This window comes from Carassius gibelio, chromosome B12 (assembly GCF_023724105.1).
Source record: "Carassius gibelio isolate Cgi1373 ecotype wild population from Czech Republic chromosome B12, carGib1.2-hapl.c, whole genome shotgun sequence".
NCBI lineage: Eukaryota > Metazoa > Chordata > Actinopteri > Cypriniformes > Cyprinidae > Carassius > Carassius gibelio.
In genome coordinates, this window is record NC_068407.1 from 13,368,415 (window position 1) to 13,393,992 (window position 25,578).

At 35.4% G+C, this 25,578-nt stretch overlaps 3 protein-coding genes and 1 non-coding gene across 8 annotated transcripts in view; all 4 read left to right on the top strand.

Moving 5' to 3' along the window:
• Positions 1–217: 217 nt before the first annotated feature.
• On the top strand, positions 218–3,082 carry rsl1d1 (ribosomal L1 domain containing 1). Its single transcript, XM_052571575.1, has 9 exons — positions 218–361; positions 728–867; positions 969–1,107; positions 1,374–1,522; positions 1,721–1,822; positions 2,065–2,158; positions 2,289–2,414; positions 2,510–2,656; positions 2,771–3,082. Exons 1-9 carry the CDS (start codon positions 320–322, stop codon positions 2,915–2,917), a joined length of 1,086 nt encoding a protein of 361 aa, XP_052427535.1. The 5' UTR covers positions 218–319; the 3' UTR covers positions 2,918–3,082.
• LOC127969590 (small nucleolar RNA SNORA55) lies at positions 1,151–1,281 on the top strand. The gene has a single exon (XR_008156329.1). It is a non-coding gene; the product is annotated as a small nucleolar RNA SNORA55 (small nucleolar RNA).
• Positions 3,083–7,012: 3,930 nt separating the features above from the next.
• Positions 7,013–8,865, top strand: LOC127969536 (tumor necrosis factor receptor superfamily member 17). The gene is made up of 3 exons (XM_052571577.1): positions 7,013–7,183; positions 7,924–8,064; positions 8,351–8,865. Exons 1-3 carry the CDS (start codon positions 7,030–7,032, stop codon positions 8,560–8,562), a joined length of 507 nt encoding a protein of 168 aa, XP_052427537.1. The 5' UTR covers positions 7,013–7,029; the 3' UTR covers positions 8,563–8,865.
• Positions 8,866–9,408: 543 nt separating this feature from the next.
• The window catches only part of LOC127969530 (sorting nexin-29-like), a 138,069-nt gene continuing 121,899 nt past the window's right edge, over positions 9,409–25,578 (top strand). The window contains exons 1-14 of one of the 5 annotated variants that reach the window (XM_052571569.1): positions 9,412–9,774; positions 11,460–11,524; positions 11,838–11,890; positions 11,997–12,121; positions 14,530–14,710; positions 14,838–14,908; positions 15,009–15,263; positions 16,300–16,436; positions 16,548–16,660; positions 17,420–17,586; positions 17,752–17,845; positions 17,947–18,029; positions 24,353–24,416; positions 25,422–25,550. In XM_052571569.1, coding sequence (XP_052427529.1) covers positions 9,768–9,774; positions 11,460–11,524; positions 11,838–11,890; positions 11,997–12,121; positions 14,530–14,710; positions 14,838–14,908; positions 15,009–15,263; positions 16,300–16,436; positions 16,548–16,660; positions 17,420–17,586; positions 17,752–17,845; positions 17,947–18,029; positions 24,353–24,416; positions 25,422–25,550 — 1,544 coding nt within the window. In that variant the 5' untranslated portion in view covers positions 9,412–9,767. Of the gene's footprint in view, positions 9,775–11,459; positions 11,525–11,837; positions 11,891–11,996; positions 12,122–14,529; positions 14,711–14,837; positions 14,909–15,008; positions 15,264–16,299; positions 16,661–17,419; positions 17,587–17,751; positions 17,846–17,946; positions 18,030–24,352; positions 24,417–25,421; positions 25,551–25,578 lie in introns of all 5 variants that reach the window. The other 4 variants (XM_052571571.1, XM_052571570.1, XM_052571567.1 and 1 more) reach the window with 4 other exon arrangements.

A 25,578-nucleotide genomic window follows, 5' to 3' on the forward strand; every position in this document is an offset into this window, starting at 1 on the left:
ATATATATATATATATATATATATATATATATATATATATATATATATATATATATATATAATAAAGGTATAAAAATATATTTTTAGAAGTTTTTATAAATATATATCTTTAAATAGGTATGGATCACTGTCTATGATCTGGATTCAAAAATAGACGCAAGTTACACATTTAAATGCTATTTTGTGATGGAGGGAAATGAAATAATTACCCAACTCGTGAGGCTTTCCGGTCCCCGATATATTTTTTCAAAACAAAAGTCCTTGTGACGTTTTCTTCGGAAATACGCATGCGCCTCTCTGCTTTCTCTACACGTGCACCATGGAGTCCCCACGAGATGAATTGGATCTCGATCGGTCTCAGGTAAACCAGAAATAATTGATAGTTTCCCCGCTACATAGTAGCTACATTTTCATAATTTTGTCATATGCTTATACATTTACGGTTTGGTGGGAACCTTGTATAATTCTAGTAACAAACTAACAAACTAGTAGGCTGCTAAATTGGCTAACGTTAACGGCTGTAGCCTACTGTGGTCTCGAAGTAGTTTAGATATAAAACATATCACTGTTATCTTTTTATTATTTATTAAATGTATGTGCCAGATGCAGTTACACTAGTTAAACAGTACATTTTGGTTACTTTCTTTGTAAAAGGTTCTACGTCTTTTACTGACTTTGGGTATTAGTAAGACATTAACTTAGTTGATTAACGTTACATGTATTACAGGTAAATAAAGCGGTTCAAGCATTACAGGCATATCTAAAGAGCAGCTCCTCATCCCAAAAGCTCTTCGAGAATGATGGTCAGGCCATCTCTCTGCTGTTAACTCAATGGAAAATCCCTAGAAAGGAGCAAACCATTCGCATGTAAGTATTTCAATGGGAAATAAATACAGAATCATTGATGTAGAGAAACTTAGGATAATTAAGTTTGACACTGTACTTAGCAAGTGTGTTTTGCCCTACAGTTCTTTACCCCATGGGCTGAGGACTGAGTCAGGAGACGTGTGTCTCTTCACCAGAGATGAACCCAAAATGACCTCCGAACAGACCGTGAGATTCTACAAGAAGTTACTCGCAGAGAGAGGGGTCAAAAATGCCATAGAGGTATTTCATCTGTCTGATTGTTATACGTTTAATAGATTTATATGCACTTCAGCAAACCCTTTCCATCTATCTCTAGTGCTGGTCATGGGTTAAAAAGTGCTAGAGTAATTCAGAGTGTATCCAGACGAGTCTCCTTCTCTATTGGAGCTTGTCTCTACAAACTTTGAAACAATCATGACTTCCCGAGCAGGTCCATTTTATGTGACACTATGCATTATGAAATGTGGCATCATCTTAAATATTGACAAAAAATGTTGTGTTCTTAGGTGATTCCCTTCAACATGTTGAAAACTGAGTATAAGCCCTTTGAAGCCAAAAGGAGGCTCCTGGGCAACTTTGATTTGTTTTTGTCAGACGCACGCATCCGACGCAGATTACCATCCCACATTGGGAAGCATTTCTATGAAAGGAAGAAGTAAGTTTGTTTGAAAAAGTAACACAGAAACAGATGTTGACAATAGACAATGGTCTTTTTTTATGCCTGTAGAAAAGGAGCTCGAAGACTAATCCCTGAAAGCGTTTAGAAGATAATTAGTGCAGATTTTCAGTATCTATTCATCAGGGTTGTCTGTCATTGTGAATGACGTTGATTGAAGTTCGTTCTCTCTCTTAGGGCTCCTCTGTCGGTGGATCTAGAAAGCAAACATCTAGCCAGAGACATGGAGCGCCTCATTCAGGGCACAAGTCTCACTGTCTCAAATAAAGGCTCTTGTTGGTATGAACTTTGTATTTTTTTTTTTTGTGGTACACCACAGTAGGTTGAAGCACTACAGCAAACCATTTCCAGCTCCGTCACAGCTGGAAGTGGGTTAAAACGGTGCAATAATAACTCGTAGTGTATCCAGACGGGTGTCCTCCTCTGTTGGAACTTGTCCCTACAAACTATGATACATGAGATTTTTTTTTTTTTTTTTTTTTTTAAATGCTTTGACCTGATTGTGTGGTTTATCATTACAGCATGGTACGTGTAGCACATTCAGGCATGACAGCAGATGAGATGGTTGAGAATGTGATGACAGCGGTTTCCACCATCTCCGCAAAGTTAACAATGGTGAGTAAGGGTTTTGTGTACGTAACCAGCTCTTTCTGTTTCTTTGCCTATTCTTGTGTTTTTAACAGGATGAGGTATGTTTCTGTTCCTCAAGTTTTGACCTAAAACCTATACTCCGTTTCACTCTCAGACAGGAAAAAACATCAAAATCATCCATTTGAAGAGTCAGACCTCAGTGGCGCTGCCCATCTACACCTCTGACCTGAGTCATCTTCCTGTGGTGGAGGAGGCCCGGAAGCAAGCCCGTTCAACTAAGGTGAAGTTGCTTAACAAATGCAAAACAGATATGACCAAAAATAGTTTTTTTTTTTTGTAAAATGAGAAGTCATTGTTTTACCTTTTAATGTTTAGGGAGCACAAAAGAGGAAGAAAGAAAGTCAGAATACAGAAGTGTCAGATCTGAAAACTAAAGAAACCGAGGAAGAGAAAGACACTGAAGAAGAGGAAATCCCACAGCTGGTGCCGATCGAGATGCCAACCAAAAAGCCAAAACAGGAGGTCCGCGTCTGTCTATCTAATGTGGGATATATAATAAAACCGATATTTAAACTGCACTGATGTGTTAATGTCATAAAGGCGTTGTATGTGTGATGATCTTTTTGTTTTTTGCAGACCAAATCTAAAAAAGGACTGAAAAAAGTACCGAAGCCTGCTGCTGCTGGCAAAGGACTAAAGAAAACCATAAAAGACACAAAACTGGCCAAGAAAACACCAAAGGTCACCGCACGTGATCTGAAGAGAAAAGCTAAAAACAAATAAAATACTGTAGTTGTAAATGTGATTGATGTGCAGCTTTCTCATCCTACTAACAGTTTATATGGATATGTATGGAGCAGAATTTTGTATTGCACATTGTTTATGAGGTTCATTTGAGCATTTGTTCTGATCCATGTGAACAGTCAATTAAAAGACTTGTAAATCTGAGTAGTCTGAAATTTTCTGCTTTTTTGGTTAATTTATTTTAATGAAACCAGATTTTTTTTTTTTTTTCAGCTTTGATGATAGAAAGTTCTGGTTACAGCAGGCTTGATGCATTTAGGGGCTGAAAGCTTAAGGTGCTATTTTTTTTTTCTTCCCCAATGGGTGTCTGTCACTTTCCTTTGAACTTTTAGTGGGAATATGATGAAACCAATTCTATAGTGCCATCTCCAATTAAAGAAAAAAGAAATGGTTCAGCAGATAACTCTCACACAGCCAGACCTTCAGACTGATGGCAGAAATCAATGGTCCGCGGGCATGAGGTCTGAGACTGACATTACTTTCCTTATGTTGATCACATTCCATGAATCATGGAACGATAACTTGCACGAAGTCTCTGCCTATTACACTAGTCGCCACCTTAAAAAGATTGTTCTCTTCAAATTTGATGTAGTTTTTGCTGAGTTGGGTCACATTCACTGAACAGAATGTTCTTTTTTTAAAAGTTTAGATGATGCAAACTTGATGTCGGACAAAATTTGCATCAGAGGCTGTATCTCAGAAATACTTTGATCTATCGAAATGTAACTTGGTAGTCATTGTCAGCAGGGTTCATACCAAATTTGGGAAGAGTGTGTCCTACAGGCATTGAAAAAGAAATTGTTTCCTTTTTTTTTTTTTTGCATATGAATTTTATATAACTTTTGAACAGTTTTGTCAGGAAAATCATGATTTCTAGGTGTTTATGGGTTGCTTGTTTCATGCTGAACCCGTAAGTCTATATTTTTTTAACTTCTGAACCATATCTACCATTCGTGTACATTCTGTTTCTCCTGTTTGTCTTCTTCCGGCTCTGCATTGCGCTTACTGTACCTTTGCTGCCTGCAGCTGTATTATATTACATGTATTTGATGAGCTGGATGATGTGTTGGACCAGCTGCTCTTCTGTTTGTGCTGTTGTTCCTGATATATGTTACATGGGTTTGGTTTGAGTTCTTCCATTCGGATTTATAATGGTCATCGTGTTGTTTTAAAGATCCTTTGAAAACTCTCCTATTTAGACTCGTCTTTTGAGACAAGCTTGATCATTCTCTCTTTCTGACAGTTTTAAGCTTCTTGGATGCACATCTTAGGCTGATCCCAACGAAATCAACAGTGTGTTTTCAGAGACCAAACAGAAGGCAAGTAAAAAAAAAAAATACTAATTTTTGATGCTAATCCCAAGGACAGTGCTTACATAATTATATTGTTAAAGGACTAGTTTCCCCCAAAAAATGAAAATCACAGTTTTGAGATAACATGAAGTAAATACATGACAGAATTTTCATTTTTGGGTGAACTATCTCATTCGGAAAGCTATATAGATTTTTGCAGACCAGCTCAAAGTGAGTTGACATGTATTTTTCATATTTTTTTATGCAAGTTTAGATTCATCGGGATGCATGCTATGGCTCAGTGTGATTTAAGTGAAGATGTGACTCAGCAGAATGTGTCAACTCCACTTCGGGACCCCAAACCCAGAGACCCTAGTTTTTGGACTTACTACCACAAACCCATCTTCATCTTGATCGCTGGTGGATTAGCATTAGCAGCTGGTTTTGTGATAATCCTCAATTCTAGTGGAATATTTATTAGTAATTCTACAGACACAATACCAGTGGATGATGAAATGGGCCCATTGTGTCTTTCATTTGGGCTGATGTTTGCTGTTCTCGGTGTGGTCTGGACATTGATCATAAAAGAGAATCTAAAGCATAAAAGGCGGATGATCTAGAAGTAGCCAACGATGTCACATGGAAAACCTTATGTAAATATTATTAGTGTTTTTAGTTTTCCTTGTTGATATATGATTGTTGTCATTTTGACTCGTGTAGCATGTTATTTATCTTCATGATTGTGATCCTGATAAAAGCATTACTTTACTGCTCAACATCAAGGTTTATTCACTTCAGTGTACTTTGAACATCATCTGTACAGGTGTGCGTCATGTTTCTCGCAATCTGTACTTTCAGCATTGTAGTCTTCTGGACGGACAAGCTGCAGTCTAGTGATACGGTTAAATAACAAAAGGACACTAATAAATGATTGTGAATATGGAGAGAAAGCATCCAGGAGTTGGTCGTTGTAAATGTGCATTTTGGTTTGCTGTTTTTCACGACATTTTTGGACTTTTTGTCCTCCTGGTCGGCGTGTTTTGGGACATCTTTTTCCATGACTTTTTAATTTACGCTGGAGCTGTGATTATTTTCCTGAGTCTCATCTGGTGGGTGTTTTGGTACACTGGTAATATTGAAGTGCCTCCTGAAGAGTTAGAGGATGACATTGCTCAATACAAACACACTAAAGGAATTTCAGGCGTTATGCGTAAAGTCTCCAGCAGTCTCTCCAACGGACTGAGGAATTCCTTCAGGAAAAGTGGAAGAATCAACACTCAGGCTGAAGGCTCTCAGGCAAACCGCACGGCCAGAGCAGATCAACCTGTTACTATTGCCATGAGCTCCTATCTGAATACACAACCACCTGGGGCGACCAACCATCTGAACCGAGATCCTTTAGTGATATAACAAACAGGTAAAACTGTTATAAATGAAATGACATTGATACCAGTCATCTTCCATGCCATTATCTGTAAGCTTGATCTTTTAATTTGAATGATCATGCAACGTGTGGGCTTGTTAATCATTTATAGCATTCTGGTCTTTAGGTGGGCTCCTATTGGCCAGGAGAGAGAATCAAATAAGACTTATCTTTTGTACCGCACACAGCAAACTTTGTTCGACATTCAATGTCAGGCTCTGATTTGGATCTCTATTCCCACAGTGCTCTGCGGGGAGACCCTCCTCTTCACATCTGAATCCATGCTGCCAGAAAAATGACTTTAGAAATCTTTAGGATCATCAGTTTTTTTCAGTCACATTTATGTATAATTGTTCATAAATATTTTTTTTTTATATTGTTAAATGCATTTTAATCTAAGATCAAATATGTTTGTATTATTTAATATAATATGCTAGTCAAATATACTGTAATTTTATTATTTTAATGTGTTTTTGTGCTGTTTTCCAAATATATCTAATAAGCAGTGCTTGCTTTCATGTGTTTATAACAGTATCGGGAATCTATTATTTGTGTGCTATGTATACAGACTTTTGCAAATAAAATAATTTAAGAACATGTTTATTAGTCTGTTTTTATTTTATTTGAAAGGTCACCATTTAAAGTGGAAACTATTGACACACTGTAAAAAATTATGATAAAATTAACTCTAAAAGATTTTGGTTGACAGGAAGATACCCACATCTGAGTAAAAATGGTAATATAATGTCAGTTTACAGTAAAACTGTTAAATGTAACATTTTCAGAAGTAAAAAAGATAATTGTTCTCATTCATGTATTAGGGTTTTATGCTACAATTAATGTTATTTAATTAATGTTTATTGCATTATTTTACAACTATTATAATAATATTTCACTATGGTGTTTTGCATTTCTACACCTTCTATATATTAGTATTTATTTCCCTCAGCTTGCGATGAACTTTGATTCTTAATGTGGCTTTCCCTTTACTACCTGTGTTGTTATGATAGTTGTCTTAAAGTTCAAAACATATTTGAGTAGCATGTGGACTTTAAAGCCTTAAATTATGATGATATTAAAAATGATTTAAAAAAAATAAATGATAGTTTTAAATATGGACGTTTTGTAAATATGGACAAATTATTCTGGAAGCTGCTAGTTTTTGTCCATAAAACAATTATTATATATTTTACAATGTAGTTACATAAATAGAAAAAAAGTGGATTTTTTTTTTGTCATTCTGTCATGAGACTATGTGAAATACAAAAGTGTTTACGGCTCAGGGACATCCCCTTCTTAAGACATATTTACATACTGGGGCATAATAAATGTTGGCTGCTGTGTAAGTTCAGTGACGCCTAGCACCTCAGTGGAAGATGCTTCTCTTTATACTGCTGCTTTACATTATTATTTATGCTGAGGGAAAATGTGCAAAGAATTATTATTACGATGGACTTCTTGAGGAGTGTCAACATTGCTCCATTAGATGCAACTCCCCACCAATTATTTGCAAAACATTTTGCACCTCAAGTAAGTATTGTTTTTATATCTTATTTAAAACCATTTTCATTTCATCTTCATTTTCAAAACTAAGATAGTTGGATAAGCACATTGAATAAATGTAATAGTTACAGTTTGTAAGTCAACATACTCCTCACAGTTTTGTCTTGTAACATACACACACACACACACACACACACACACACACACACACACACACACTATATATATATATATATATATATATATATATATACGAATATACATCTAAAGAGTTCAAATACAAAAGCCTGTGTATTTCTTCTAAAATGAGCATTTTTATTTATTTTACACACTCCCATGTGTAGGTTCAGTAATTTCACTTTAATGACAGTGAATATGTTCTTTTCATTGTCATTAAAATGGAGAGATTACTGAGCATAAACATAGGAGCCTGAGAAAAATTTTCATTTTAGAAGAAAATTTCAGACAGGAGTTACAGGCTTTTGCATTTGAACTCTTCTGTTACTAGACAATTACTTGAGGATATAAACTTATTTGTTTTCTGCAATATATGGGTAATATAAATGCTTAAAAATAGCTTTTCATGAGTTTCTTTGGAGCAGTGCAAAAAAAAAAAAAAAAAACACCAATTAATGCTATTATTTAAATCAAATAATTGAAACTCTTGTTAAAAAGCAATGGCCACGTGTGAGTAGAACTGTATGATGAAGTCCACAATGTGTTATGATTTCAGTCTCTTATTCAGTGCCTCATTGTGTCCTTTTCAGTGCCAGAAAATGAAGTTGAACAGAATCAAAATATCCGTTTAATTTTGATCGTGTTTTTTGCGTTCCTGGGAGCTTTCACAGCACTGACCATTATTCTGCGAGTTATACGCAGGAAAACCTGTAAGCCCATCATTAACAAAGGTATATTGCACTTTTGATAGAAAAATGTAGACAATTTGTTTCCCCCATATTATATTACATTGCTTCAAATGTCAGCATTTTAATATAAGTGTCATAATCATTGGGCATCCATTTATTTTTAGTTTACTGTACTTGATGTTATGTATGGCATTATTACAATAAATATATTATTTCATTTAATATAATTTGTATGTCTAAATATGTTTAAGCTAGCAGTCAGTGCTTTTATAGTGACATTAATTGTGTGGCAAACAAATTCTTATAAAGTCAATGAAATGTCACACAGTTATAGGTCAAGAAAAAAAGACTGGCAGCGAAAGAGGCTCGAATGTCACAGAGCAATCTGAAGATACAGATGAAGCTACAACTGATTTGCCTGATGGACTGAACCAGCATCACTACAACTCCAACCTGCCTCTTCCCTCCACTGAGGAAGGCACTACATTGCTGGTTACCACAAAGACAGTTCAAGCTTACCATTGTACACCTGTTATATAGAGAAGAGGTTACTGGATCTTCCAGAACACTGCACATCATCTGGTGAAGGATGATCGCGAGCATCGTCTCACCATTACTCTGTCCAGACTGGATAAAACTGTCATGACTGCTGGATGCACTAATAATGGACACAGGACTTGAACTTGAACACAGGATGGTATCTGACTCTCAGAAGTTAACATCTCAGTGTTATTTAGATGTAAGAATTATCTCCAATAATAGAATTGATAAAATATAAGAAACAATTTTCGATACTTTGAACAAGACTTTGACCAACAGTTCACTCTTACAATTTTTTTTTTATTAATGCAAACCCAGTACACATTTATGTTGTATCTTTGTTAGATTAAAATGTGTTACTTCACTTATGAAGTCTTGCAGTTTTTAAATATACTTGCACGACATTTATGTAATAAATTCTTAAAAGGACAGTTCACCCATTTTTAATCAGCCGTCACCTTTTACACTTTATTTTTATTTTTTTAAACAATATATGAGTTTTTTTCCCCTCCAAATTGATCTTTTAGGCACAATGACAGCCTCAGTTAACTGTCATTGTACGAAAAACTGAACGTGAAGGTGACAGAAGTTGTCGTTTCCCAACATTCTGCCAAACATTTCCCTTTTGTGTTTCTCATAAGAATCATACAGCTTTGGAACGATACGAGGGTGAGTAAACGATGACGGGGTATTCATGTTTTGTGTGAACTGTCCCATTACATCAGACTGACCTAAATTCTACTTTTAAAATAGTTTATTTATAATTGTTTGAATGATTTATTAGTCTATTTAGATATGACCCACGTGACAATGTTGCCGTCACGTGACACCAGGGCAATGTCATGTGACTGACTCGAGCGCCGTACAGTGGCATTAGCGAGCTCTCGTTAGCACAACGATACAGTTTAACGCGGTAAAAAATAAACAGTTCACTCATGCTAAATATTAAACCATTACGATACTTCATGAACAGAATATTCACAGTTGTGATGCATTAAACGGTTTTAAAAAACTGCTAGTGTTGTCTAGGCTAGGCCTCGGTAGAATTGTAACGTCTTTAAGTGCTCTGCAAATGAAACTATGGAGAACGACCCAAAATGTTAACAGTGTTATAAAACATCTTTAGGAATTAATCTAATAGCTCTGGGGACCTACACAACGGGGATTCATGTCGCTTGCTAAACCGTTTCATCTGGAGTTTCAGAATGAACGGTGAGTTCATCTGAGGTGATGGATTCATTCTGTTGCGTTGCTTATTTGTAATTTATAACGTTACAGTACATTTATTGTTATCTAAATACTGTTTGTGAGGCAGCCAGAGGTTCCAAACATTCCGTCTGTGTCACGGTAGTCTGAATATACAGGTCCGAAATGTCATACTTAAAATTTAAAATGGCATAAACTAGACGACTAAAATTTTGATGACTTCGAAATGTTAATCTGATCGGTCTGACTACATTTCCCCAGTAGATTTAACACATTGTTAATTTATTTATCTGTTGTTATGACAGGTAATGTCAAGTGTCACTATGTTAGACTTCATTCAAGTGCATGATATGAATCACTATGAATATCATTTTATGGTAAAAGATTGATTGATGAATATATATATATATATATATATATATATATATATATATATATATATATATATATATATATATATATATATATAGATAGATAGATAGATAGATAGATAGACATAATCTGTACATACATCATCATGTTTAGCCCTGTGGGTCTATGTAGAAGAAATAGATCAGAATATGACAGTGCTTTCACCATTAAAGGTCCCATATTGTACACTTTTTTTGGAGTTTTATTTTAGGTTTTGACGTCCTTAAGAATATATATTAGCAGTATGGTTACCAAAAACTCATTTTATATTTACTGCTCCTTTCTCAGGAGGTCTGCTAAGAACAGGTCAACTTTAGCCTGTCTAATTAATATTCATGAGCCTCTCTTCTGATTGGCCTGTTGTTTCCTGAGTGAGGCATGGCCAGGTAAAAAAAAAGGTAACTAGGTTGACAGCTATGGTTAAACGAGCTATGGTTAAAATGAACAGACTGGACAGAAACGATTGTCAAAAATGCTTTCAATGAGGGTTCAATGAAGTATTGTCTTTTGGCGTTATGGATGAGTCTACAAATTTCTTGCCATATGTTTCTTGCATCTCATGATGTCGTGTATGAAAAATTGTCTGTGCATGTGTGTAAAACAACAAACTGACGATTTATATATAATCATTTTGTAATTGTGTATACAATATTTTGATTTATTGTGGCTGGATCAGTAATGTAGCCTTAAAAATAGTTGCCTGCTGAGATGGAAATGTATATACATCTTGTATATACATGACGTGCTAGATAGACACAATGAGTTTGTCTTTACTGTACACATTAGATGTGATCCACCTCATAGTAACAATCCTGGTTTCGTGGTTAAAGTTAAACTATTCGACATTTTTCAGTGCTGTTGCTGCTCAATGCTCAGCAATGGCACGGATGCGATGTTGTCTGGGGGTTTGACAGAAGGAGAGTGGGACGTGGGCGGTGCTCGGGGTGGGGACTGAAGGAGGTGCCTGTAGTTCTGACGTCAACTTTTTACGGAAAAATCACAGCTACTGTGATACAGCAGGCTGTTTGCATTTTACTATGGACTGACTGTTTTGAAATTAATATGGTAAACAGTCCCTAGACCTCAGTTATCGTGAAAAAAAAAAAAAAAAAGGAAATTTCCACTTTGACAATATGGGACTTTTAAAAATAGCTTGTGCTTTTCTATTCAGTCAGTCGTTTACCATATTATTAAACATTATTGTTCTTTACGTGTTTATGTAAAGTGTGTTTATGCTGGTAAATTCAGCCAGTAATGTTTCAGGGCACTGTACCTTACAGACGCGCAGCAAAATGAGCTGAAAAGGCAAAACCTGTTAAAGCGACTTCTTGATGCAGTTAAACAGGTAAGGGGACATGGAGTTGTTTCACTGACTGTATGATAATGTCTTTCTTTCCAGTGTGAACACAAAACATTTCCTCTTTGACAATGCTGGCTTGGAATGAGTAAGTGAGTTTAGTATCAACGGTCGATCAGGTTATTAAATATTATAATAACCTTATAATTTATCTAGGTGCCCATTAAGCTACTGAAGGGCCTGTGAAGAAGATATATAATGAAATGACATCTTCAGCTGTTTGAATAACTTGTATTTTGAAATATATTAATGTTAGTTAAGGGCTGAACGTGATTTTTTAAATCTGTTATATTCTCCTCAGTGCCAAATTCGCTTTGGTGGCAGGAAAGAGATTGCCTCGGATTCCGATAGCAGGTGCCATAAAAAGATTACCTATTTATTCAGAATCTGAATGAAATAAATGGTTTGATATGATTAAGCCAACATTTAATTAAATGGTCACATATTTTGGTGTTTGTAGAGTCATATGCCTGTGTGCCCAGTTTGAAGCAGTTCTTCAGCATGGCTTGAGGAAAAGCCGCGGTTTAGCCCTCACAGCAGCTGCCATTAAACATGCTGCTGGATTTAGCAGTAAAACTGAAGCAGGTACTGTATCTGATTCCATCAAATAATGGCCACCCAGACTTTAATTTCTGTCACTCACCTTTTGCCCAACCATATTAACCTACGAACATGTTAAAAAGAAGTGTTTTCCCAAGCTTTCACTCACTGAACTCTTTGCTCTACTTAATGAGTTTGTATTAGTTGGTTCCCCTGAGAGACATTGCCAAAGAGATTTCCCTAGTAACAAAGAACACGTGGTGTTTTGGGTTGTCCATAGAGGAAACAGATGCTCATAAGTACTCATACAGGAAAACCAGGTGCTGATACTGTTTATGAAACCAGATGGTTATGCAACAAGCCTTGTAGAAGTGGCAAAAAAGAGAAACAAGGTTTTTCTGAGGTTAGTCTTTGCACCTGCTGTGGTTTTGAGCGGTTTAAAATTAACAGCAGAACTAAGAGTGATACTATGAATCAATGCTGATTACTTTTAGCTTTTGTAAAGTAGAAAGTTGCTTGTCACTCAGAAAGTAGTGGGGATTTTCAGTGATGTTCATTAAGCTTGAGTTTCTATTGTAAATAATGTACTTGATAAACTCTGCTCGAAACTAAATTCCTTAACAAACATACTTGATAAAATTCATAGCTGAATGAGTTCACACGCATATCTGTTGTGCTAAGTTTTCTTGCAGATGTTTTTGTATATGGGTGAAAGACGAGACATCTGCACAAGGTGTCTGCATCGAACTAAATAAAAAAGTGTTTTTATATAAATAGAAAGCATGTTACATGCTAGTAAAGTTTCAAATAACTTTTGTGAGTTTAAAAAGTCTAACTATCTGGCAAACTATCTGTCTGTTCCATAGTCATTCAATATAACAGATATATTAATGTGAAAATTAAACGACATACTTATTCTTACCTATATTTAAAATGTATATCAAAGAAAAAGTGATTATACTAAATGTTGTTATATTTGACATGCTTCAAATCTTGTTGGTGACGAAAAGGGTAAAACCTAGTGGTTGGAAGGATAGTGGCATTGATTGGTAAAGATTTAAAATTACCATTAATTAGTTTTTGAGGGCTGCATTGTAATTCTTGTTGTAAAAATTCCTGACTAACTTTTTACTATATGAACTATTGTTACATTCAGTTACATTTTAGTTGGGTTCTTCTGTAAATCATGGTAAAAATTAAAAATTAATTAAAAATTAATCAGGATACATTGTAATATACAGAAAAAAGAACACAATTTAAAACTACTATACTTTTATTGTTTTGATGCTTGAAAATGACAGTCTACATATACAATAAAAAAAAGAGAAACTATTATTTTATTAAAGTTACATAACATTGATCAAACGTGATAGTAAAGCCGTTTATATTGTTTAATATTTCTTTTTCAACACTGTTTTCAACACTGATAATGATAAAAAAAATGTTTTAGTAACACTTTACTTAAAGCCATTATAAAGTGTTATCAAAGGGAATAATGAATTATAATGATTCATAATGTGCATTGAAATTAATTATATCTTCAATTCAATTCAAGTTTATTTGTAAAGCGCTTTTTACGATACAAACCATTGCAAAGCAACTTTACAGAAAAACAAGTTTCTACAATATTTAGTTTCCACAAAATATTGTGGTAAATAATTATAACCAAATTTAAAATGCAGTGAGTATCAATGAATTGATAAGCGGTATAATGTATTAACTGTGGTTATAATTATTCACGACTATGTACTATGCATTATAAGGTGTATTACAAGGCATAACTGATGCATTAAAACTACTTTTATAATGCATTATACATAAAGGTTTTAAGTAAAGTGTTACCAATATTTCTTGGGCCCCAAATCTGCATAGTGGAAAGATTCTTAAGGATCACGTGACTAGAGCAATGACTGCTTGAAATTCAGCTTTGCAATTACAGGAGTGAATAATATAGAAAACAGTTATTTAAAAGTGCAGTTATATTTCACCGGATTACAGTTTTTACTGTATTTTTGATCAAATAAATTCCTTGGTGAGCAAAAAAAAAAATATTTGTATGAAAATGGTCACATCTGAACCCACGACCTGTGGTTTCCAGCCCAGATATTTAACCACAAGGCTGCAATACCTAAATGTGACAGAGCCCAGACAAGTATGACCTCCTGAGCCCTATGTTACCCATATGAAGATGAGTTACATACATACAGCTGACCAAGTAAAATGCACCAATCATTTAATCCAGCAACAGATAAAAATCCAAAATTTTTAGAGCGATATAAATACAGAGCTAAAAACTTGTTTCAAATAATCATAGAACGTTTGTGTTTCTCGTTGACAAAATTACCTCCTTTTATACAACTTATGTTATGTTCTCTATCTGTCAGAATGTTTTATTATGAGGAACCGAGAACATTAACATGCTGGTTCATACAGGTGTCTATTTTGTGTTGCAGAGCTGACGTTCTGGTTTTATGTGAAGGAGCACCTCAACCGTCATGAGTTGCAGCGCTTCTATTCTCTGCGGAATATCACATCTGAGCAGGGACGGGGCCGGGCATGGCTTCGTTGTGCCCTGAACGAACACTCGCTCGAACGCTATCTTCACATGCTTCTGGCAGACCATGCCCACCTTAGGTATAGACACCCACAATTCACTGTTGTGGATGGCTTCTGTTGTCTTTCATTGTTGTTTTTCTTTACATATCAGTAAGACTCTAACTTATTGAAGGTTCTTTGGTCATTTAATCTGCCCCACATTTAGTGCCTTCTATGAAGACTGGGCTTTTGTCCTGGATGAGGAGAGAGCCAGTATGTTGCCCACCATGGCTGCAGGTAATATTTAAGTGAGGTATTTGCCAATTGTAGTTGTATTATAATGTGTAGCTCTGAATCCTTCACTGTGCAAGTCTGAATTCAGTTTGTGTGTCAATAGGGCTCAATTCCATATTGTTTGCCATCAACATCGACAACATGGACCTAAATGGCCAGGGCCGAGGGGGGACGTCTGTGTCCCACTTGCTTAAGGAGTCCACACAGGGCATGAGCAGTTTGTGGAAAGAGTCTACTCAAGGTGTCAGCACTCTTCTGCGGGAAATCGGTACCGCAACTGCGGTGGTCCCTGGTTTCATCCCTCGCACGGATGCTCCATCAGACCCACTGCCTGTCCTGCCCCGCAGCACTTCTGCTGGTACTTGTCACAAACCATAACAGAAATCCACATGAACTGTCAGAAATATGTGCAAACATTGTACTTTTAGGAGTACAGCTTGTCACTGTGTTAGCAACCCCTGAAGGGACAACTTTGTACTTTATCTACACCTAAAAGATTCATATTTGTAATGTAGAGTAATAATATGTACCCTTAAGGCTCTGATGTACTCGCAGCTAATTTTTTTTCGTTCTCTTCTTGGGGTTAAGAAGTTATCTGAAATACCTGAGCATCGCTGTACTGTTACTGAATATGTAATATGTGCTGCACACTTACCTATCAATAACAGAATAAACAAATGAAATTAGTGAGAAAAGAGCGATTAAGAAAGCATCCTATCATAATGAAGTAGATATTTTTGCATAAGCGCTACATTTCGGCACTTAGTCAAATCAAATATTTTTATTTATATAGTACAAGTAGTATAGTACTTTATACGATAGTTTCCTTTAAAGCAAGCTTTTTACAGTATTAAACATGAAAAAAAAAAAAACGTCAGTGTCACTTTGAATTAGAAATAAAGCTTCAGGTTCTACTGAATCAGCTCTCCAGTGTATTCTGGTTTGTACTTGCGTCTGATCTCAATGGACTAAGCAGAAGAAATTAACTGGAGAAGATTTCTACATCAAAAGAAGGGGAGCTTCAGAACACACCAACCTTATTAAGTAATCATAAGGAATAAATGTTCGAAGGTGTTTACTAATCAGAGCAGAACTTTTGTTTTTAACAAGCTGTTTTGGACTGATTTAGTTTGAAATGAAGCCGCAACAGTTTATTTTCCAATTTTGCTTTTTCGATTATGTCCTATGAAACTTTTAAGGGTAATTACAGTACCAAGATGTCCTTTTAAAGGTATTGCCTCACTTACAGGTTGTTAATTTTTTTTTCTAAATGTGTGTTTATTTCCATTTTTTTTCCACTAATTATTGTTGTTGTAGTGTTATATTGCTATTGATAATTGAGATTCAGGCATCATTTAGTCACCCTCATATTATTCTTTTTACTTTCGTTTTAGATTCCGGTTTAAGAAAAGAACGCAGACGTAAAAAGAAGATCACAAACATCATCTCCTTTGATGATGACTTGGACGCGGGAGTGGAAGATGAGGACGAGGCTGGTGAGGACGTTGTGAGGAGTCTCAGGAAGAGTATGGTGGGTCATGTGAGTTCGGAGGAGGCTCTGGACCCTCCGGACTCCACCTCTTCTGTTTATAACGGCCTGACTGAGCCTGGTATTGTAAGCTGGGCTGAAACACCCCCGCAGAACGGAGTATTGCCTGATACCAAGAGCATTGACAATGAGGAGGAGGAAGAGGATGATATTTATGGAAAGAGCAGGCCAGAGCCTCCAGAAGAGGATCATGGGAATGGGGAGCAGTGAGTTTACTTGACATTTTGGTTTATTTGTTGCGTTAATCAAAATCAGAATGAAGTGAGACTTGAATTCAATGGACTTAAATTGACGGTTAAAAATAGATATATATTAATAAACTATTAACTTTATAATAACGCTTGTAACACTTGTCACATGTACAGTAATGTTCAAAAGTCTGGGGTCAGTTTGTTTTTTTATTTTTATTTTTTTAAAATAAGTTAATATTGATCAAAAGTGAATCAGCAAATACGTTTGTAAAGATACATAGAAATTGTATTTAAAATAAAAACATTATATTTATCAGGTGATCCTGAATAAAAATGTGCCACGGTTTCCACAAAAATATTAAGCAGCATAACTGTTCTCCATTCTCATCACCATAACAGAATATTAGAATGATTTCTGAAAGATCAAACAACTTAAGACTGAAGTAATGGAATGCATCACAGGAATAAGTTACATTTTAAGATACATTAAAACAGTATAGCCATTTTAAACAGTTAGTGTATTACAGTAATATTTCAAAATATTTATTTTGATATGAATAAGTTTTACTCTATAGGCATATGTGATTTTAAAAAACATTTACAAAATTTTACCTACCCCAAACTTTTACTATAGTGGTAACTATAAAAGAAGCTAACATAAACCAAACCCTATAGTAAATACATGTTGTTAATTCATTAATTTTAATTGTGAAATGACATTGTAATAAAGACACATTCAAATAAAGTATGACCATAAGATTCTGCTCTACATAGGCTGGTTGTGGGGAGTTTATCAAGTGTTTCCACATGGAGTCCAAGGCAAATCCTCACTGACAATGACAACTCACACATTCTCATACCTCTGGCCCCCAGCGAGCCCTACACACAACAAGGTCAGGCCCAGGGGTTGTCAGACGATGTCCTCATTCAGGGACATCTTGGTATGTTTTCACAGTCTTGTCCTTTTTTATGTGTCGGCATTTTTATGTGTCTTTGAAAAATTCCAAATGTAAAAAATTTACTCAAAATAAAGCACCACGTAATTGAGTGTGTTATGTGTAAGTACGGTCCTGGCATGGAGAAAGTTGTTATTTTTGTGCTTACAGCTGGCAGTTCAGTTGAGAATGTCAAATTTCATGGACAGAAGGAGAGCTCAAGTCCACCAGCTGACAGTGAAAAACAAAGCCAACTCCAGTTTAGGTATCTGATACAAAAGAACACATTTTTGTAAGATTTCTGTAAGTAAAATTTCTTCTTTGAAGACTGATGCTTATAGTCTTTATTACTTTTTTCTGTCTCAGCGCGGAGTCAGACTTACCAGTACAGATTGCGCCTGTGACCAGTGTTTTGCCGACCCCTGGCCTTCCCGAATCCATGACCATTGGTGAGTTAACCTGAGATAAACTATATAATTGTCCAGAGATCTTACTTGGGTCTTAGGCTCTTTTTAATTATATTTCTAAAGGTTATGCTGTTTTACCATTGAACACAGTTTGAAGATTTGTATGTTCACACAGCTGTTTTGAATACAATGGCCAAGCTCTAACAATGTTTAATAGTTAAATATCAGTAAGATTGATTTTTATTTGAAAAATGAATAATCAGCCATGTGTATTTGCAAGTGATCAAAAGTCAGACTAGACATTTAACAAACTATTGCTGTCAAATAAATGCTGTTTTTTAAACTTTCTGTCCCTCAAAGATTCCTAAAAAAAGTATCAGGTTGCCACAAGCATATTAAGTAGCACAATTGTTTTCAACATTAATACAAATAAGAAATGTTTATTGAGCAGTAAATCAGCATACTAGGTTTCTAAAGACTCTAGAAGACTCATGTGACACTGAAGACTGTAATAGCTACAGAAAATGTAGCTTTGCCATCAAAGAAATAATGAAACCAAAAACTAAAATTTGATGTTTATCTGCTTACCCCCAGGGCATCCAAGATGTAGTGGAGGCAATGCAGTGGGGCTCTAAAGTTATTCACATTTTTACAGATTCTGCAAGGGGTGCCCAAACTTTCGAGCCCCACTGTATAGCTTTTATTGAAGTTTGACAGTCTGTGGTTGCTATGAACTTTGTCGTTGTATGAATAAAAGCTTGTTGATTCTGCAGAAATTATCTTTAAGTTTTCATAAAAAAAATAAAAAAAAAAAAAAAAAAAATTGCAGCAGACAGTTAAGCACTGATAGAATCATTATTTTTAATATGTGTAATGACAGCTTTCATTTTTGAGTGAACTGTTCACTTGTGTGAACTGTACACTTTTCTGTATTTGAGTTACATCTAAAGCATTTAGGTCTTTGAGGATTTGGGCTGTGGACAGATGGCATCATTGAGGTAAACTGCCTTGACTACAGCTCTGTTGTCTAGTGGTTTGGTGCAGATGTGAGGCTGTTTAAATATCGGCCATATGACTTTGAAACTGGAAATTATGACTTTGAAACTGGAAATTATGATGGTGATCTAACAACTTAATGTTTTTGTGCTGCTAAGACATACTATGTTTGTAGGGACAGACATAATTTTGGACTGGATTTCTATTCTTTTGATTCACCCCTTCATACCTCCTCTTTCCAGATGAGGGCACTGTTGGTTCAGTGTGAAATACTCTCACCTTGTTCCTCTTTCTCTCTCTGTCTTTTGTCTGGACACAACTCTGAGATGGGGCTGGAGGTGACTGGTCAAGTTATACTTCAGCTTTCAAAAATAAAAAAGAGAAAAGATGAAAGCAAGAAAATGCAGGGTGCCCGAATCTGCTTGTGCTCAAAGACATGAGTCAAATTCAATTTCAGATCAAAGATGGCTTTCTCAGTATGCCTTAATAACATATTAACTGCTATTTAATTATGGGTACCACAAACATTACTTTTAAGGCATGGAAATGCTATTTTGTTTTTTATGAGCTATAAAGTAGACAGGTTTTGACTTGGATCATTATGTGCATTTATGTACTCCACAGACTTTTCTTTTATTCCGTGAAAAAATAATTGTGGATTTCTAACATTATTTTATTTTTTTAAAATGCAGAAACAACTATAAGTCAGCCATTCATAAAAAGATACTCCACAAACAATGAAAATTTGTAATGTGCTAAGTTTTTTTGAAAAAATGAATATATTTCTTCTGTAAGACACAAAATAAGGTATTTTGAGAAATCTTTATTTTTTGTTGTTGTCCATTCAGTGGAAGTCAAACGTAACCAAAATGGTTTGGTTACCAGCAGTCTGAAAAAGTCTTCTTTACATTTCCACACAAGAAAGAAAGTTATAAAGGTTTGTAATGACATGAGGATGAGTAAATAATGACAGGATTCTCGTTTTTTGGCTGGAACATTAAGTTAATTTCCTTTGACGATATGGAAACATTGAAGTAATTGATTGCAAATACCTTTTTGCTTGTGACTAGGGGTGTACTGATAGTATCATGCCATGCTGTATTGTGCTTTAAAATATAAAATTCATCCTGATAATGCAGAATGCAGTAAATTACACTAAAAGATTTGTATTTTCAATAAGGTTGCAAAGGGACAGAAAATCTCCGGTAAATGTCTGGAAACTTTGCCAAACATTTTCTGCATCTTGGCAATCCTAATTTTCAGCTAAGCAGAATCATGAACTTTTCTATTTTGGTGTTGCCATTACCCTGTGCGTTGGGCACCAGAACCAATTCCAAGCCTGTTCAGGTCCACCCATGATGGAATACTAATTTTAGCATTTTTATTAACAGCAGTTTCTGTAAACTTTAATTTAAAATAATAGTTATAATAATAGCACTAACCCCTTAGAATTTTTCTTTGCTTTTTGTTTAAAGTATCATTAGAGTAACCCTTTTTTTAGATCGCATGTATCGAACCGAATGGTGATATGAGTGTATAGTTACCCTCCTAATTGTAACACAAAGCTGCAGGTTCAGTCCCTAGCAGGGGTGACCCCATTGTGCTTTTAAGCAGACACTTAATCCCAGGTTACTCCAGAGGGAATCTCCATGCAGATAATGCACCGTAAATAGCCTTTGATGAAAAGCCTGTGCTAAATGTGAACCAGTGCCAGGTGTGTCAGACTGCTGTCTGTGAACCTTGCTTTCTGGGAAGAAAGTCAAAGCTTCGGCTCCTTACTTGCCTGCTTCCTCTAAGGATTACAAACATACTTGGACCACCTCATCCTGGTGTGTTTCTCCTCCTCCAGATGAGGTGCTCTGGGAAAGGGAATGGGCTCTTCCGCAACAATTCTCCTTCAGATCCTTCTCCTGCACACACACTTCTTTGCTCCTGTTTAGCGTTACCCTGCACAGTGCAGCACATAGCCTATTTACAAAATTCCTTGAGTGGATGAAAAACAGCCTTATCAACAGATTTGTTTCGTACAATTTCCTGTACTGTACGTTATGTGAAATATGGACTAAGCAGCTTGCATACAGTCCTTAATATAAAACATGTACACTATGGGTGTCGCCGACTAAGGATTTACATAGTTGAATCAGAATTGTTGAATCTTGCCCGAATCGACTGATAGTCGAATCATATAGAGTCGGGGGGTAAAATACATTACCAAGAGTCAGGTCATCAGACAGTCATCAGTCATAATAGCTCAACATAATAATAATACATGCTTAATAGGTAGTTAACATTGGCCGGCTGCAAATCATATTGTTTATTACTTCGCAGAGCTAATGAAACTGAAAATTTGCACCAATAAGTAAAACCAGATAATCCACACATAAGACGAAATCAAAGGATGCAAGAAGTATTCGATGAAGCCCTTGTGCATTGATGTTTCCTCTAACTGTATAGAGATTTTCACGGAGGAAATTAACGAGTATCCTGATAATTTTCCAGCACATAAGACTCCATGCGATCTTCTAAATATGAGCTGCTGTTATCCAGGCCTGGTTCCATAATTAAATACCGAGGATGCTTTAGAAAGTGTGCTCTTGCCTCAGAGTACATAATTGTAGACCACGCTCTGAAATAATTGATTCTGATTGGTCGTTACAGCATTCAGTGGTAGGGCTCGGTGATACATTGAATATTAGCATATTATCTCAGTAATCTTTGCTCAATATTAAAAAATTCGGGAATGTTGTGAATTTCATGATAATGTGAAAGGTTTAGCTTATAAAAACAGTAAGCCAGTTTCTGTCCCCTTTTTGGTCTCGCATGTATGACAAATACAGAAGCATTTGAAAGCAGCTGATAGGCAGTGCGTAATAACAGAGTCCTTTTAAGGCAAGTCATTTCACTTTGCGGCCATCTTTGAAATGCGTCTCGGACAGCTATTTCAGTCATTCAAGTACAGCGCCTATCTCTTTGAATAGGAAAACATCACATTATCCAACGCTGTTCACCTGAGCTTCTAACAGCAGCTGCAGTGATCTGATGACTTTTACCAAATAGCAATTGGCTCTTCAGAAGGCAGTACTATTCAGCCATATTGTGCCTTTCACTTTCTCCCATTCCAAAGTAATATTATTGCAGCAACTTTGTATATCTACTGTATTTGGAAATGTTAGCAATAGTGTCTATTTGTATGAGCATTCTTTTAAGGGCCTCAAAGATTTCAGTTCATACAATGTTTGCAGCATTGAGCACGCAGACAATCATAGACATACAGAGGTGGCCAAAATTATTACAACACTAGTATTTTCACCAGTTAAAAATAGTTTTAAGTCCATTATTTCTTTCTTTTGCTGTAGAGTGTCAGTAAGAAATATCAGTTTACATTTCCTGTGAAACTGTACCAACTGGTATTGGTCTAACAACTGAAATTTCGGTATCGCGGAAACCGAGGAAACTGCATAAACTGAGATTGCCAGCGGGAAATTAAACTGAACCATTTCAGTCAGCAACGGGGGTCCCTTATGTCACCTCTGTAGATTTTTTTTCAACAGTTTTGATTATTAATTCACATGCTACTTTAATTATGAGTAAATTTGTATGGTTGTATGGTAAATATTATTGTTATTAATATAATTTTTTGGGAGTTTATCTTGAGTTTGGGTTTATTACTGAATATATGTTTTTCTTTTGCCTTTGGGTTTATTTTTTTCTGAAGGGTTGAAGTTATATTTTATTAAAAATATAATATAACTAATTTTCAAGAGTTGCTTTTGACTCAGGATGTTTTTTTTTATTGACTTATTCATTTGAGACAATATGTTGCATGCCCAGTATTAATTTTTTTTTTTTTTTGGTAATCTAATTTCTATCCCTTTTTCATCAACTCATGTCCTCAGTGTATAACTTGGCCAGACTTATTACAGTAGCCAGACTGAAAAAACTCCTTAAAACAAATGTTGTCCTTTTGTTGTAACCATTTTCTGCAATTAGTTTTTGAAAGGGACATTGCATACAAGTGAAGCGGTTTCTGATTACGCCTATGGCTGCCAAATTGATCTCCGGTGGTCTGCTAAGCTCTTTCTGTTAGAGAGACAGTAACTGAGCTATATCACTGTTCAAAGATACCAGTGTTGTTGTTCTTCTTCAAAAAAAACAAAACAAAGACATCTTTGACTTTCTTTTGTTGAAAGTACTTTTAGCTTGTTAAATGCGGATCGGACCAGCCAGGTTTATATAGATGGCTCTGTCCAAGCCTGCGGTTCCTCTGAGATTCATTAATTGATAATGGACTGATAGGAGCGTTCAGACTTTGTCTTTCGGAGCCGTGTTGTTGGGGTTATCTAGGTTACCTAGTGCCAGGCTATCCAGCTTTCAGAGTGCAACAACAAAGAAACTGGCTCTCTCTTTCCTTTTCACTCACCATTCTGGATTTAGACCGTACCGAGTGTTGCCGTTTTTTCCTTAGTGTTTCAAGTGCTATAATAATGCTTCCCAGTCAGAGCTTTATGTTTCACTCGGATTATTCACAGGCTAATGTGTTTTGAGACAAAATCTGCAGAGGCGCTCCTTACAGCTGTGTTATAAATGCCTTACCCTTTCACGTCACCCTCATTTTAAAGAAAATAATGTCTGGCTGGTATTTTAAGCCGTGCATAGTTCTCTTTATTAGTTCTGTGGTGCTACACAAATGAAAATGTCAGCGGTATGAAACAGTAAACCTTACTAAAAGAATGAAGACAGGTGTGGGACATTAAATCCCACTGAGATATTGAGTCTTATTGTTCAGAAGTCATGTTTTTTTCTGAGTCAGGTGAGGACAAAAGCCATTGTTCATTTTGAGTTGGTTTTGATACCTTAAGGTATATTTCATACACAATGGCAATTCAAAGTGCTTTACATGAAAGGAAGTAAAATTATAATTTAAAAGTAATCACAACAATATAAAACAACAAATTATTTTTTTTTTCAAATGATTTAAAAATGTTTTTTAAATGAATTTAAAGCAGTTAAAGATGAAGACAAAGAAAATGATTATGTATAAAATACATTGAAATTAGTTTGCACATTCAATAAAAGCACAGCTAAACAGATGAGTTTTGAGTCTGGATTTAAATGTGGCTAAAGTTTTAGCACATTTCATCTCTTATGAGACGGATCTAGATTCAGTGGTAGCAGATATATCAAAGAAAATACAGAAGTGATCAGATAGTGCTAAATAAATCTAAAAATAAATCTAGAATGTGTCCACTATTGTGTGTGGGTCCATGAACATGGTGAATCAGCTCCAAAGTGTTTACACCTCAAACATTAAAACAGTTTAAACGCAAATTGTTTAAAACTTTATAACACTGATTTTTTTTTCTCCTTAGCTGAACTGCGGCAAGCCATTGTTGCCATGATGAACAGAAAAGATGAACTCACCGAGCAGAACACGTAAGATTTTACTGATTGCAGTGAATATTACAGTCTTATGGATTTTTTGTTCATTTAATGAAATACGATCCTAAGAAATTTGTGTGGAAATCTGTTGTTAAAGAATTCTTTTAGGTCAGAATGATTTTAACCAATATCAGAAATTCGTTCTGATGATTGTGGCCTGTCCTGCCTTGGTGCTGGCTTAGGTATCCAACATAACTGTTATTCAAATCTTTACAATAAAAACTACTATTCAAGTTATTAATTTAAGTTTACTTTTAATTAGTATATATAAATCAATATTTTTATAAGTATTGCTGATGTAACAAAACCAACACTATTTCTTAAACAAAAATAAGTTGAATTGATTAAAAGTAAAATAAATCTTGAAGTAAAATTAAAAACTATTTGTTTTATTTCAGATAATGCTGTTCTTTTGAATTTTCTGTTCATGAGAGAATCCTGAAAAAGGCATTACAGTTTCCACAAAAATATTAAGCAGTACAACTGTTTTTAACTTGTAATAAGAATAAATATTGCTTGGGTAGATTGTTACCATATTAAAATGAATTCTGTAATAACCTTTTATAATATTGCTGTTTTGTTCTGTGTTTTTTAATCTAATAAATGCAGAGTTGGTGAGTTGATATTTTAACATTATTCTGTATTCTGTATAACATATATCTTGGATTTTAACTATATTCAGCCTATTTTTGTTTAGAGCGATCCAAAAAATTGCAAACCACAAATAGAAAATGACTTGCATCGTGACCTAAATATACTGTATAATATTGAGATTTCACTGACCATTTTGTTGAAAATAAAAATAAAAACAAAACAAATCAAAAGCTTCAGTTTCAGTGAGTGTCAGGTCTTTTTTGGGGAAAATTACAATGATGTGCACGTTCAATAATGTGCAGCTGGGTAATTATCATGTGCATTTGTAGTCATTAAAGATAGCTTAGGAAAAGTGGGTCAGGTGTGTGTGTGTGTTTCTTACTGTTGTTATACTCTTTGCCACAGGTCTCTGCGCAGTCTCCTGGATGGAGAGATGGAGCACTCTGCTGGGCTCAGGCAGGAGGTGGACAGCTCGAAGAAGAGACTGGCTGAACTAGAGGAGAGACATGCAGCCAAAGTCCAAGCACTCATGAGGTAAAGTCACTAGAGTCTAACTGAACAG

Bases quoted from the DNA above. Each gene is read 5' to 3' on its own strand.
- LOC127969536 (XM_052571577.1), top strand. From the start codon at position 7,030: ATGCTTCTCTTTATACTGCTGCTTTACATTATTATTTATGCTGAGGGA. The intron at 7,184-7,923 runs GTAAGTATTGTT...TGTCCTTTTCAG, and splicing joins CAAAACATTTTGCACCTCAA to TGCCAGAAAATGAAGTTGAA. The intron at 8,065-8,350 runs GTATATTGCACT...AATGTCACACAG, and splicing joins TAAGCCCATCATTAACAAAG to TTATAGGTCAAGAAAAAAAG.
- rsl1d1 (XM_052571575.1), top strand. From the start codon at position 320: ATGGAGTCCCCACGAGATGAATTGGATCTCGATCGGTCTCAG. The intron at 868-968 runs GTAAGTATTTCA...TTTGCCCTACAG, and splicing joins AAGGAGCAAACCATTCGCAT to TTCTTTACCCCATGGGCTGA. The intron at 1,523-1,720 runs GTAAGTTTGTTT...TCTCTCTCTTAG, and splicing joins CATTTCTATGAAAGGAAGAA to GGCTCCTCTGTCGGTGGATC.